The sequence below is a fragment of the Cheilinus undulatus genome, linkage group 3 (genome assembly GCF_018320785.1).
Source record: "Cheilinus undulatus linkage group 3, ASM1832078v1, whole genome shotgun sequence".
Taxonomy (NCBI): Eukaryota; Metazoa; Chordata; class Actinopteri; order Labriformes; family Labridae; genus Cheilinus; species Cheilinus undulatus.
In genome coordinates, this window is record NC_054867.1 from 10070056 (window position 1) to 10083876 (window position 13821).

At 39.5% G+C, this 13821-nt stretch overlaps 1 protein-coding gene across 8 annotated transcripts in view; it reads left to right on the forward strand.

Annotated features, from left to right (window-relative positions):
- The window catches only part of nfasca (neurofascin homolog (chicken) a), a 134741-nt gene that overhangs the window by 100980 nt on the left and 19940 nt on the right, over window positions 1-13821 (forward strand). For 6 of the 8 annotated variants that reach the window (XM_041782663.1, XM_041782666.1, XM_041782667.1 and 3 more), the window contains 10 exons: window positions 298-495; window positions 683-753; window positions 2318-2540; window positions 2693-2808; window positions 2946-3156; window positions 4672-4794; window positions 5987-6160; window positions 6568-6594; window positions 10757-10978; window positions 11565-11687. In XM_041782663.1, the coding sequence (XP_041638597.1) occupies window positions 298-495; window positions 683-753; window positions 2318-2540; window positions 2693-2808; window positions 2946-3156; window positions 4672-4794; window positions 5987-6160; window positions 6568-6594; window positions 10757-10978; window positions 11565-11687 (1488 nt within the window). The remainder of the gene's footprint in view (window positions 1-297; window positions 496-682; window positions 754-2317; window positions 2541-2692; window positions 2809-2945; window positions 3157-4671; window positions 4795-5986; window positions 6161-6567; window positions 6595-10756; window positions 10979-11564; window positions 11688-13821) is intronic. The other 2 variants (XM_041782671.1, XM_041782665.1) reach the window with 2 other exon arrangements.

Consider the following 13821-nt stretch of genomic DNA (forward strand, 5'->3'; position numbering starts at 1 on the left):
AAGAAATAATTCTGCAGGAATGCTAAATTTTCTTCAGCAGCAGTTTTAATCTATCAGAGGAAAGGGATTATGGGGTCCATAACTCATACAGTAATAATTATAATGTGTATTTATGGAAAGGCTTGTAGAATTAATTCCTTAGGATCATTAAGAGGAAGAGAAGATGAAATGACATTTACCAGAATAGATGAGGCCACAGCTGCAGAAAGATCTTTAAACCTGCTAAATGTTTCACCTTTAAAACAGTTTAACATTAAAAGTCCTGTCTTTTTCTAAATCCACTCTGTGTCTCTGCAGAGTTCCTGGTCCAGTTCGAAGAGGACCGCTGGGACCCTGGCAGGTGGCAGAACTTATCCTCCTACCCTGGGGATCTCAACTCGGTCATTCTGCAGCTCTCGCCCTTTGTCAACTATCAGTTCAGAGTCATCGCCATCAACGCAGTGGGACTAAGCGAGCCCAGCCGGCCTTCACCGCGGTACAAGACCAGCAGTGCAGGTAAGATATAACATTTTAATCATGGGTGTGTTCGAAGATAAAACAGAGTATTTGGTATAAATAACTCATGTATTTTTGAAGTTTTTGATGGTTAATTTTAGTATCAAACAGCAGCTCTCTCTTAATTTAGATTCTGTTAAAGCTGATGTAGTTTGATGCGAGTCTGTTTGATGTTGTGTTAAAAAAGCTCCAGATGCCATCCCCAGAGGCCTGCGCGGGTGGGGCTCCAAGAAGGATAACATGGAGATAACATGGGAGGTAAGACACATATGAACCATATTAACATCAGTTTTTTTAAGAGTAAAATATAGATAATTCTATTAAAGTTGGGACATTGCATAAATGTGAGTAAACTGGGGATTGAAGAGAGACAGATAGATAGACACCTCCTCTTCATGTTGATCACCAGCCTGGTCAAACACTGCTGTGGCATGGCATCCCATTCGTCAACCAGTGTTTGTCTAAAGTCAATCAATGTGGTTATGTTGGTCACTCTGGCACCAACAGCACGCCCAAGCTGATCCCACAAGTGTTCAGTTGGGTTGAGGTCAGGACTGCTGGCAGGCCATTCCATCCTATCCACTCCCTAATTCTGGAGGTAGTCTCTGATAAACCCCGCTCTGTGGGGGCAGGCACTGTCATCTTGGAGGTTAGAGTTTGGCCCCAGACTGTGGAGATATGGGTTTGCCACTGGTTGTAGAATCTCATCTTGGCATCTCTCTGCATTTAGATTGCCTCCAATGATGACACCAGAGAAGATTTGGCCATTTTTCCATGGGTGCAGCTCTGCTGCTCATCCCACAAATGCATGCTCCATATAAATTCAAAAAGGGAAAAAATCAGGCTTTCCAACAATATAAGATTTATTGCCAAGAAGCATGGTTACAACAGAAAAATCATCTACCAAACACAAATTTCCTTACCTTTTGTGCTAAGTTAATTTAAGTGTACCACATTAAAAATCACTCATTGTGCAAAAATGCAGACTGAAGTGTGCAAAAGTGCCATCTACAAGTGAAAATAATAAAATAGATTAGCAGCAAAGCTAAAAGGGTTAAACAAGCAAGCTCAAGACCCACAAAAAAATACAGGTTAAAAATAAAATAGCAATAAGGAACAACAATTTATTGCACATTAAAGAGTCTGCTAGCTGCTGGAAGGAAAGACTTGTGGTGTTCAGTCCTGGGGTCAGCCTGTGACTGAAGGTGACATACCTCAGATCATTGTAGATTGACAGATTTGGACTTTGGCTTAAACTGGCCCCACCCTCTTTTAATGTGAAGCCATGCTGTTGCAACTCTTATGGAATACATCTTGATATTTGTTGCTCAAATGAGCAGCTTACATTCATGAAAAAGACATCTGGATGGAAGGATATGTTGCTCCTATACCTGTGTAGTCCTCTCAGTGTTAATACTGCCTTCACAGATGTGTAGTAACCCATGCCATGGGCACTAATACACCCCCACACCATCACAGATGCTGGCTTTTAGACTCAATTTTGACAACAATCTGGATGGTCCTTTTCCTCTTTAGCCTGAAAGTCTCTTCATCCATTATTTCCAAAAACAGTCGTGGACTCATCAGACCACAGCAAGCTTTTCTATTTGAGGTCAGTCTATCTCATATGAGCTCTGGCCCAGAGAGAGGTAATGGTAAATGGACTTCAGTATGTGTAGCTCTTTTCTAAGTGCCTCTTTTCCATTTTGTAGGACAAAATATTCTTAAATTGGAAAACTTGACAACAGTTCTGTCATCAAATACTTACAGCATGTTCATTTTTACACTCTGACAACTTGTTGGGTTTTTAAATTCTCTTCAGCCTCTGCTTGACCTGGAGAGAAACGGCCCAAACCTTCACTACAGCGTGTGGTGGAGAAGAAAAGATTCAGGTGAGGAGTGGAGCAATGTGACCACGGCGGAGTCCAAATATGTCGTCCAAAACACAGAAACCTTTGTGCCTTATGAGATCAAAATCCAGAGCAGGAACGACTTCGGAGTGGGACCTGAGTCCAACTTGGTGACTGGATATTCAGGAGAGGACAGTGAGTCCATATTCCAGATTATTTTAATGAAGAGATGATTAAAGATGAAGAGAATGTTTAATGAAGAATTTATTGGTAGCTTTTGTTAACTACAGCACAAACAATCCAGACTTTTAAAGGTATTCCCACAAACTGTCTTTTTGTGTGTTCAGAGCCCACCGATGCTCCCACTGAGTTGCGAGTTTCAAAGGTGGACAGCACCAAAGCAAACGTCCATTGGAAGTCTGTGGACATGAACTCTGTCCTGGGAGAGTTCAAGGAGTTCAGAGTGAGTCTGCCTGTGTTTCTATGATAAAGACTGACTACAGGGTTGGTCTAAAAATAGCCTAAAATCCTCATTTTCTAATGTCATCTCTCTGCTGTGCTCTGCTCTCCATTAACTCTTGTGTCCTCTTTAAACCTCAGCTGTATTACTGGCGAGAGGCCAGTCTGGTTCCTGGTCTGGTGGTCAGTAAGGAGAAGAAGACCAAAGGTTTCTACACCACTGCGGCCGAGCCGTCAGGCATCCTCAGTGACTTGGTGCCGTTCTCTCAGTACAAGATGTTCATGGTGGTGGCCAACAGCCGCTTTGAGGGTCCGCCAAGCAACACGGTGGAGTTCACCACCAAGGAAGGAGGTGAGGGGCCAGAGCTTGAGATGAAATATGACATCTAGGAGAGAAATTTAGGGCCAAACATGTTTAGATGGCATGTCTGTAAGTGGTTTAGTTCTTAATTTTCTCAGTGCTATTGAGGACCGGAGCTTATTGCTTGGGGTTATTTTCATTTTTTCCACTCTCATAATTAGGTGCTTCTGATTTCAGAGATTACCCTTTATGATGACTTAAAGACACTCTGGTTTAGGATTGGGTCAAACCCTCCCCAAATTTTACCTGTGTATACGGTATTAGCCCCAGGTGTTTAAAAAACAGAGTATGCAAGCACTTGTCAATGTGCATGTACAAGCACAGCAAGCAGAGCGGGCACCTCTGCAGGCCTTGCATTTAATCCTTTGTCAAAATACTTTGAGTCTAAAGATAATGACAGTCATCAAGTGATGTTTACGAGAGCGCTGGAAGTGATTTATAGCTGAAGCATTGTTTTACTGTTGAGCCCTCGTGCTGTATTCAGGAAGTGGGATTGTGAACGCTTTCTTAAGAGTCTTTTTGGTCTGTCCAAATTCTGCTCCTCACATCTTGATGATTTGCCAGGTAGCTCCTCATGTTACTGATATTCCCCATCAAGTGTGCCACTTCAATCTGGCAGCGTCTGAATATTGTTTTTGTTTGTCTGTCACTTTTTCTCCTTTCTCATTTCATAACAAAATGCTTCCACCAGTCAGATTTAGAGCCTCAACAATCTCTAAAATGTTACTGAGTTTTTCCTTGGTACTCGCAGCACCAACCATTTTTAGTGCTGTTAGTTTAAGCCAGAGAGTGGAGTGCAAAGGATGATGGGTACGGAAGGGCCGATGGTAATTGTGGTTCTCACTTCTCTTGCTCTGAGTCACTAGAAAACCTTTGTACCCTGAAGACCTATAGTCTGAAATTGTTACATGTCCACGACAACACGGAGGCTCTTCTGTTGTGAAGATACTGAAATATTAACGATACCTTTACATCTCTTGCAAAATATATGGAGTAGTGTATCAAAAATGTAGATGTCCAGGCAAAAACTAAAGTTTTCTTTTCTTTTATTTGACTTTTCCTTTAACTGACTCAAACAATTATGGAAATATCATGTGTAACCTTGTGGCATGTCCTGAGGTCCTGGCCTCAGAGTTTAAAAGAATAATAATTCACCTTTCCATAACCACTCTGAATATCCCCTTCACCAGTACAAAACTACTACTATCAAATTTCTCACACAAAATAAAAATAATTTACCCAAAGTAGAACAATAAATTGCACACAATACTGTTAATATGTTCAGCAGACATCCTGAAGGATTTTATTCCAGAGTAGAAGAGGGGTTCTTCATGGAGTCTGAGGGCCTCTAGTGGTGATATTTGATACTACAGCATCACAAGAAGACTTGTTGGAAGTAATCATGGCAGAGCACATTTCTTCACTCTCTTTTTTTATATCTCCTGCTCATATCTCAGCCTCTTTTGTGTTGAATTTCTCAATGATTATGTGTCTTTGTGTTTGTAGTGCCAGATGCTCCAAAGTTCTTCAGGATTAAACCCAGAAGTTTCGACACCCTCCAGCTGGAGTGGGACAAACCTCTAGAACCAAACGGCATCCTGATTGGATATCAGCTCAAGTACCAAACAGGTGAGCTTATATCATTTATCAAACTACACTCAAGGAAGATATTCATCATATATTCAGTTTCATTTTAGTGTCAGTTTCAGAACCTGTAGTTCTGAAACAGACACTGTGGCCATTTAATCATTTAAATTATTATTTTTTTCTTATTCTCTTATTAATCTATACTCAGTACCCCATAATGACAATGAGAAAACAGGATTTTAAAAATGTTAGCAAATGTATTAAAGATAGAACAAATTAAAACAGAAATTTCACATTGGCATAAATTTGAGAGCCACTGAAACAACACTTCAAATTTAGCTCAGATTCCTCCCATTTCTCTTGATATTTGCTGAGTAGTTTCAACCCCTTAGTTGGAGTCGACCTGTGGTCAATTAAATTGATCATACATGATCATGCACCTCTCTTCAGAAGTCCTCACAGTTGACAATGCATACAAACCAAGCTGTGAGGTCAAAAGAACTTCCTGTAGAGCTCAGAGACAGGATTGTTGACAGGCATAGATCTGTGGAAGCTGCACTGAAGGATCCCAAGAGCACAACGGCCTACATTATTCTCAAATGGAAGATGTTTGGTACAACCAAGATTTGTCGGACCATCCGGGAAGACTGAGCAATCTGAACCCCATCGAACATTTCTGGAGGAACCTGAAAATGGCTGTCCACCAATGGATCTCAGATGGGGATCCATCCCCCAGTCCAGATGTGCAAAGCTTGTTGCATCATATTCAGAAAGTCTCAAGGCTGTAATTGATTCAAAAAGGGCTTCAACTAAGAACTGAGTGAAGGGTCTGGATACTGCTGTGAAAAATTTCTAAAATTCAGTTTTCTCTTTGCCATTATGGGGTACTGAATGTAGATTAACGAGGAAAACAATGAATTTAAACCACTGTAGCATCAGGCAGCAACAAACAAACTAGAAAAAAAGTAAAGGGGGTCTGAATACTTTCTGAATTCACTGGATACAGTCCTTCTGCCCACGAAACCTAAAAACCTAAAGATCAATGGTTAACTTCACTGTAACAACACAGTTTCATTGATCGTGCATTTATGGCAATTTGAGTTGCATGCAAAGATTAATTGTAAAATGTACTTTGGTCAAAGTTTGGCTAAAAAGCACTCATCATCATCATTAATAATTATTAATCAACCATCCTGTCCTGTTGTGTGTCATTTTTCTGTGAATGTGTTTGTAGTAAACGGCTCCAGAGCAGGTCGACCCCAGGTGGAGACGTTTTTACCCAACGTCACCGAGTTCAAGTTCCGCCTGCCGGACAGATCCACACGTTACAAATTCTACCTGTCGGCAATCACACAGGTTGGAGCAGGCGAGGTCTTTGCAGAGGAGTCGCCTCATTTCGCCAATGAAGGTGAGTGTTCCTTATTTATGTGTCAGAGAACTTCTCTACTTATGATGTTTTAAATGTAAACTTTAGGCAGTTTTTCAGAGTTATCCGTTGAGATATCTGTTTTTTAGGGTTTCGACCGATGTAATAGAGCCAAACAGAGCTGGGTTTAAATTTTCTTGCACAACCAAACTTCTACCAGCCATATTCAACAGAAATGCCTCTTTCCAGTTCTGTTTCCTTTTAATTTGGTAAACACTTCAGTGTTTCCAAAAATGCTTTGACAGAAGCAGATATCTCAAAACTGGGCAGATTACAGGTGTACATTAGGAAGTGGGAATATCCGACCTGTCAGCCTCTCTTGTTCTTGTCCTTCTTAAACCTCTCCCTTCTCTCCTCTGTCTTCCCTTCTCTCTTCTTTATGTCGGCAGAAAACTTTACTGACACTACAGGGCTAGGTAATGGATTAAGAGAAGCACAGATTGTTTGCCTGTTGCCTTTACCCACCAACACCCTCCATATCTGTCATTTTATTATCTGTCCATCATAGCAGCAGTGCAGTCCACTTTGCAAAGAATTTTACACAAATAACGAAATAATGGATAATAGCAATTTACCATTTTTAGGGCCCAAAATCAAGCAACGACACAGACAAACCAGCAGACTGAGGCAGGGGTGGAGCAGCGACACCTTGAGTTAACAGGGGCTATTTATTCAAAGTGGGATGACTAGTGCTAAAATAAGGTTTCATGTCATTAAAAGTCTTTTTCTTCAGGATTTTTTTCTATCTTATTTTTATTTTATCTACATCCAATATAGGCTAATAATTGCAGCTGATAAAGGCTAATATTAATAGTTGATATAGACAAACATTTGCAGCTAATTAAGGCCTTTATTTACATCTGATATACGATGATATTTACAGCTAATATAGATGGATTTTAAAAGCTAATGTTGGGCAAGGATTGCAGCTGATATAGGCTTGTATTAACAACTAATATAGGCAGACATCCAGCCATCCATTTTCTACACAGCTTATCCCAGGGTCGCAGGGGGGCTGGAGCCTATCCCAGCTGTCATAGGCTGATATTTACAGCCAACAAAGGCTGATATATACAACAATATAGGTGATAATTTACAGCTTAGGTAAGCAAATGTTTACAGCCGGTACAGGCTGATATTTACAGCTGATATGGGTTGATAATTATGACAAATGGAGGTCCATATTTACAGCTTATATATGTAGGCTGATATTTAAAAGGATATAGGGTTATATTGATAGCTGATATTGGTGAATATTTACAGCAATATAGGCCAATTCACAGCTGACATTTTCATATATCTACAGCTGATATGTGCAACTGACACAAGCCATTATTTTCAGCCATATCATAGCTGATATAGGCCAATATTTACAATTTATACAGCCAATATTAGCCAACAATTGTAGCTGATATTGACTAATATTGGAAGTCAGGACAGGAAAATATTTACAGCTTATTAAGGCCTGTATTTACTGTGAGAAGGGCCAAAATTTGCAGCTGATGAGGCCAACATTTACAGCTGATATGGGCAAATACTTACAGCCGGGATAAGCTGCCGATAAAGGTTTGTTTTAACAGCTGATATCGGCTAATATTTACAATAATCTAAGCAAATATTAACAGCTCAACAGCTTTAGAAAAAAAAAACGGCGGTGTTTTAGCTGTTGGACTGAACTGCTGTCTGCACTGATTTGTCTTTCTTGTCCGTCCATCTGCCTGTCCACCTCTCATTATCCCTCCATCTCTTCTCTTTATATGATGCTATTCTCTGTGCTGTCAGGGATTGAAGACGCTCATTTAATGTGCTTTATGTGGCTTTTGCTGACTGATAATTTAGTTATTCGCTGTTTGATTCACATGACAAGTAAGCTGAAAATATGGCCCAATTGTTGTAAAACAAGCAACATCAAATTTCCTGTCTGCATTGATCATTTTGGTAAATTTTGTGTTACACGCTGTATAATCGTCCTCCACTGTTGTTTTCATGTTGACTTTTAAACTCAGATTTCTGAACCAATCCCTGATGGCGAACTTTTATCAAACATCCTCACAGCATCACTGCTTCTGTCTGTCTGCCACAAACAAACGGAGCTGTCCGTTTTCATTCATCCCCGCTGGATACACACCGTCATGATGCTGCTGCTCTTTTAAACTGTGTGTAAGGATGTGAGGGAAACACGCCCATGCATCAGAATGTGGAGAACGCAGAAACATTTTGATGAATGATGCCTCTTTGTTAACTTTTCTGGGATGATAAACGAGCGTTTGGCTTTCTCACTCACTCACTGGCTGCTGAGCTTTCATGTCTATCTGTCATCTCTGTCCAGTTCACCCAGTCTGTCCCTCACACAGTACTGGGTAATGAAGGTAAGGTGACTCGGAGCTTTTGGCTGAGCTGGTCTGCCTCACTTGGCTGTAACAACTCCTAAACATGCTGAGGTTTCTGTATCATCTCGTCCTACTTTCTGTTCCCCTCGCACGCTGGTTTGAGGGCATGCTTGGCATCAAGCCTGCTGATACAAGCATGCTGGCCTGGTCAGGGGTTAGGGGGTATTTTGGTTGCATGGGGCATCAGCTCGGGGACTGTTCACTGGCTGGAGATGACCTGGACTTCAAGGTACAGTAAAAGTGAAGCTTCAAGGGAAAAAGATGTGCTCCTCGAGGCCAAATGAGTACCTGAGAGAGTCCACAAGAGGGCGCTGATTTATTACTTGACAAGAGCTGATAAATGTTTTCCTCCAATCAAATATTTCAATGCGGGTTTAATCCTGATAAATAACATAAACATAAAACTGCACCACTCACAATGAAATGCAAGACTTTTGTTGTCCATAACTAAAACTAACTTAAAGTTTGAAAACTCTTTAAATATTTATTTCCTTTATTACATTTTTTAGTGTAATAACATGACTAAAAATGGAAGTGACATTAATGACAACAAAGACAAGCACATAGAGAAAATACAGGGCAACAATAAACCAAGTGATTGGAGTTCCTTATTGAAAGTACAATTGAAAATCTCTAAAAAACCAAAAATACTACCTTAAACTGTAGCATGATAGTGATAAGATTAAAAAAAAAAACACTTGATAGAAATAGATGCCACTTTAAAGTCCCTGTAAAGTGATTAAAAAAGTCTGCATTTAGGCTTGTTGTATGACAGACCACTATATTATGAACCACCAGGCCAAATTTCAGTTGTGGAAAATATCTCTAAGTTTATAAAATTAAGCTTCAAAATGATGAAAAATGATGCAGTCAAATCTGCTCTAGGTTGGTGTGGGCACGTCTGTTGAAAGAGCTGAAGCCACGCCCACTACAACCTGACTGGATAAATCATCTGTCTGCTATGCTTCTATGTTACAACTCTCTTTTTTAGCCACCAGAGTAACAATCACATTTATGTCATGACAGGCAGTTTAGAGCTATAACGTCTTCAGGAATTCCCTATATCTCATTTTCTGAGTTATGTGAAGTTAAATCTCCTGTTTATGAGATGCCTTTTTGTTTAGACACTCCTGATGTTGCTCTTTAAAATAAAAGTCTTCAATGGTGAGGCTTTAATTGTGACAGACTGGTAGGAACAGAGCATGTCTATCTTTGGATACTTGACTGAACTTTGGCATCACGATGCTAACAGACAGGAGGGATTAAACTGTTTCTGCTTGTAGAGAGACAGCCACAGTCTGCTCCTTTTAATCATCTAGAACTAAAGATGAGTGAAATATGCATTAAAACACACCTTCAGCAGGTAAGGTGTTTGTTCCTGCTGCATCTGGTTCAAGTAAACATAGGTAGATAGGTTACAGATGTTAGTCTGTGTATTTACATTATCTTTAGTTGAAAAAATCTAAAAGCAACCCATAATTTGGCTCTCTTTCCCAAAGAAAATAGCAGAACTATCTGGGTTTTTCCATGCAAAATGTCTCTATATTTTCAAACACCTCACAGTTGGCAAAATAAATGGGCTGACTGGCTTACCATTATTAAATTTATCTAGCCTTCAGTAAATGATAAGAATCAGATACCAACATATCAGTGCATCCCTACTTAGGATTGTATGTACTTTAATATTTAATTTGTATAACTCTTAAAATCATTATTGAATCATTTTCAAAAGGTAGCAACAGCTGTATGGGTTCAAATGTTCATGACCACGGTTTAGACTAAACAACAGCTGTGGATTAAACCGGGGTGTTTGGGTAATAGGAAGGTATTCTTGACATTATTTGACTCTTAAGCAGAAGGAAGGAATACCTCTGAATACAACAAAAATTGATTCTGTAATGAAGACATGGTGGCTCACCTACCCTTAAAAATACTCTTTGGTAACATACAAAAAACATCTTGTAAATAAGTTTGACCTCTTGGTGGCAGTGGCATCAAAATGTATGATGTGTTGGTGAACCCCAGAGGAGATAATGTAAGAAATACTGAGGGATTATGATGTTGATGATGAGTGCTGCTGCTCCATTTTGTAAATTCATGGTGTGACTGATCTCCATAATCATCGATTCTCTGACTGTTTGATCGTCGTCTTTAACCCTCTGCTCTCTCCCGCCTCCTCCCCCTGTAGTCGAGCTTACCGACGCCTCCTTGGCTTCAGAGTTCACCCCTACTCCTCCTCCTCCCGCTCCACATCCTCCTACTACCATCGCTCCTACAACCATTAGTACCTCGATCTCTACGACTACTCCTCCTACCACCACCACAACAACCACCACCACGACCGAGGCAACCACGACCATCACAACTCCCGTGCTGGTCACCACCAAGCGTACAGATCAGAACGTGTTGGGTACATGCTGTTGTCCCGTTTAGGTCTCTCTTGAGTTGTAGTCGATCTTGAATGGTGATTTTATTGGAAAAACAGTCTTCTCCCACCTGACGAAACAGGGCGCTACATCAGGGCTACATTCCAATAAGCTGTGCCGTACCTGCTGAACAAAAAGTAGGGATTTACTGCAGAATATTGGGATGTAGCCAGAAAACATCCTCCTGGTCAGGAAGTGAGAATCCAAACTTCTTATTTATCAAGTTGATGTTGATTTCTAACACTTGAGCACAATGGGGGCCAGCTAATTGTGATATTGGCATTTAGTTTTACAGGATAAATTAGCACCAAGGTCCCTTTAAACCAGAGGTAAACATGGAAACAAAGAGTTTTAGAAAGCAAAACCATCTTGCATTTTCTTGGAGGGTTTTCCATCCATAAATAATGTTAGATTTACCTCTGGTTTCAAGTGGATCCTGCTTAAATTGGTCATAGTCCTAGGAAGACTCCAACAGTTTTAGGTCTAAATGGAGCCCCCGTGAGGTTTTTATAACTGTACCCTCTCTGCCCCCTTGCCCAACCCCTTACCCTTGACCCCCTCCTTGTGTAGTGGCCCCTGGGCGGGACATCTGGAATCTGACGGTGGAGCCTAACAGTGACTACGCTAACGTCAGCTGGAGACACAACTTCCCGGCCGGCAGCAGCGAGTTTGTGCTAGAGTTCACACTGGACAGTAAGAAACCAGACCAAGCCCAGCTTTGAGCTAAAGAAAGATAAAGACAGGGTATAAAAGAGCCGGGGCAGGAAAGAACATGGAGCAGTCATTTTGAAAACAGGCCTAAAATGGGAGAATTTAATGGAATAAAACAGAGAAATTTACCCCACTGTTACTGCTGAAACTCCAAGATTTGTCTCTCAACAAGCCTTTAGAAAGCTGCACTGTCATTTGCCCTTTTAAATGGATAAAACCTTTAATGTAGTCTTTCAGTGGAAGCCATAAACCCTCAAGAGAACCATCACCAACACTTTAAACCAGATCAAAAGAATACCGATGTCTCTCGTGATACTGTTTCAGTATTAAGATCCCAGTCATCAATATGGATGCGGGTATTTTTGACAATCAAGGTTTTTTTTCTGTGCATTTTGACCATCTGTACACATGCAAACAGCATTTTAGTTCACTGAAAATGCACCTTGATGAGATTTGGAAAATGTGCTTTACAGCATTTCAATTTAGATGGGGGAAACTGAGATTTTGGTTTGCAACATCAAATAGTTTGCCAGTTTCTTAGTTCAGTTAGTTTTGACATCACTGGCAAACGCTAATATCGCTTCTGTTTCTAGTGATACTGCAGTCAAGCTAGTGCTCACTGGAATATTTAAATTCTAGTTTGCTGGTTAAAAATGTATAAAAGTTCTGTTTTTATACCTGAAAGGGGTTTTGTTTTATTTTATTTTGTTTCATTTAATCTTGTTTGATTAATTTTTTGCTTTATATTGTTTCATTCCCTTTTTTTATTTTATTTTATTTTATTATTCAGTTTCATGTATGTTTATTCAATCTTATGCCATTTGATTTAAGTTTTTTTTTGTTCTATTTCATTTTATATTTCATTTAATTTCATTTTGATATTTTCAGTATTTTGATTTTTTCTTGCTCGATTGATTTTAATTTATTTTATTTTTAGTCTTTCTATTTTGTTTTATATTTAAATTACTTTCTTTTTGTTTTGTTTTGTTTTTTATTTATTTTATTTTGCATGGCTTTGTTGTTTTATTTCATTTTAATTTGTTTTGTTTTATATAGATATACTTTTTTAAATCTAACATAGTTTTTCATTTCCATATGGATAAAGATCTATTTTTGCTTGTCTGGACAGGATTATTTCTGAAAACAGAGAAGGACAACCTTAGTTTTCAAAAATACCCACCTACATATGGACAGGGTCTAGTTTATCAAGTTTATCCCAAGGCCTATCCACCAACTAAAAACCTAATTACAAAATAAATAGGGAAGCTCTAAAAGAGCCGATGATGCACAATACAAAATCCTGAATTTGATAGATCTTTGTTGACAAGACCATGAGGCTACCTTATGTGTTTTAATGATTAGAGAGTAAAAATAAATTGCAGAAGAGCAATAAAGATCTTGAAGACCATATAGTATCACTGATGAGCTCATCTCATAGACTGTATATAAAAAGAGGTAATAGCCACAGAGAATGATATATGGACAATTGTTTCGAAGTCTAGTCTGCGCCTGAAATGGCATACAAATATACTCCATCAGACGCATATCGGACTAACCTTACAAAGCAGATGGATTGTCCAGATTCCATGTCTACCATCAGGCAGATTCATCTGGCAAAGCTTCAAGCTAAAATGTCTTTTTTTGAGGTAGAAAATAACTGGACCAATCAGCATTATTTGAGGCAGTAGCTATAGGTTAGGGTTCAGTCAAGGCAACTGCAAGCCTGTAAACAATGGAGGCTGGTGTAGAGATTAGCCAGAATGCAGCTATGGCAGCAGTTTTATCAGATCTGGACAACATTTCTATACTGAAAGAAGTGAGAGGTCCACTTTAGTCCACGAGATTGTTTTGGGTGCGATTCATGTTGTCTCAGGCATTGTGCACAGGAGATAAGAACACAACTGTGCTTGAGTACAGGGCACTTCTAAGCAAGTTGAGTTGTAAAGTCAATTACAAATGTCTTCTGCCAATTTCATCTTTTGATCTGCTTGGTAGACATGAAAGTAGGAAGAAAGTTATTTTGGCATTTCAAAAATAAGAAAAAAAGATCCAAAGTGGCCTGCAGAATGGACTCTATTGTCAACACTAGCCTAAACAAATGTCAACCAGATGGTTA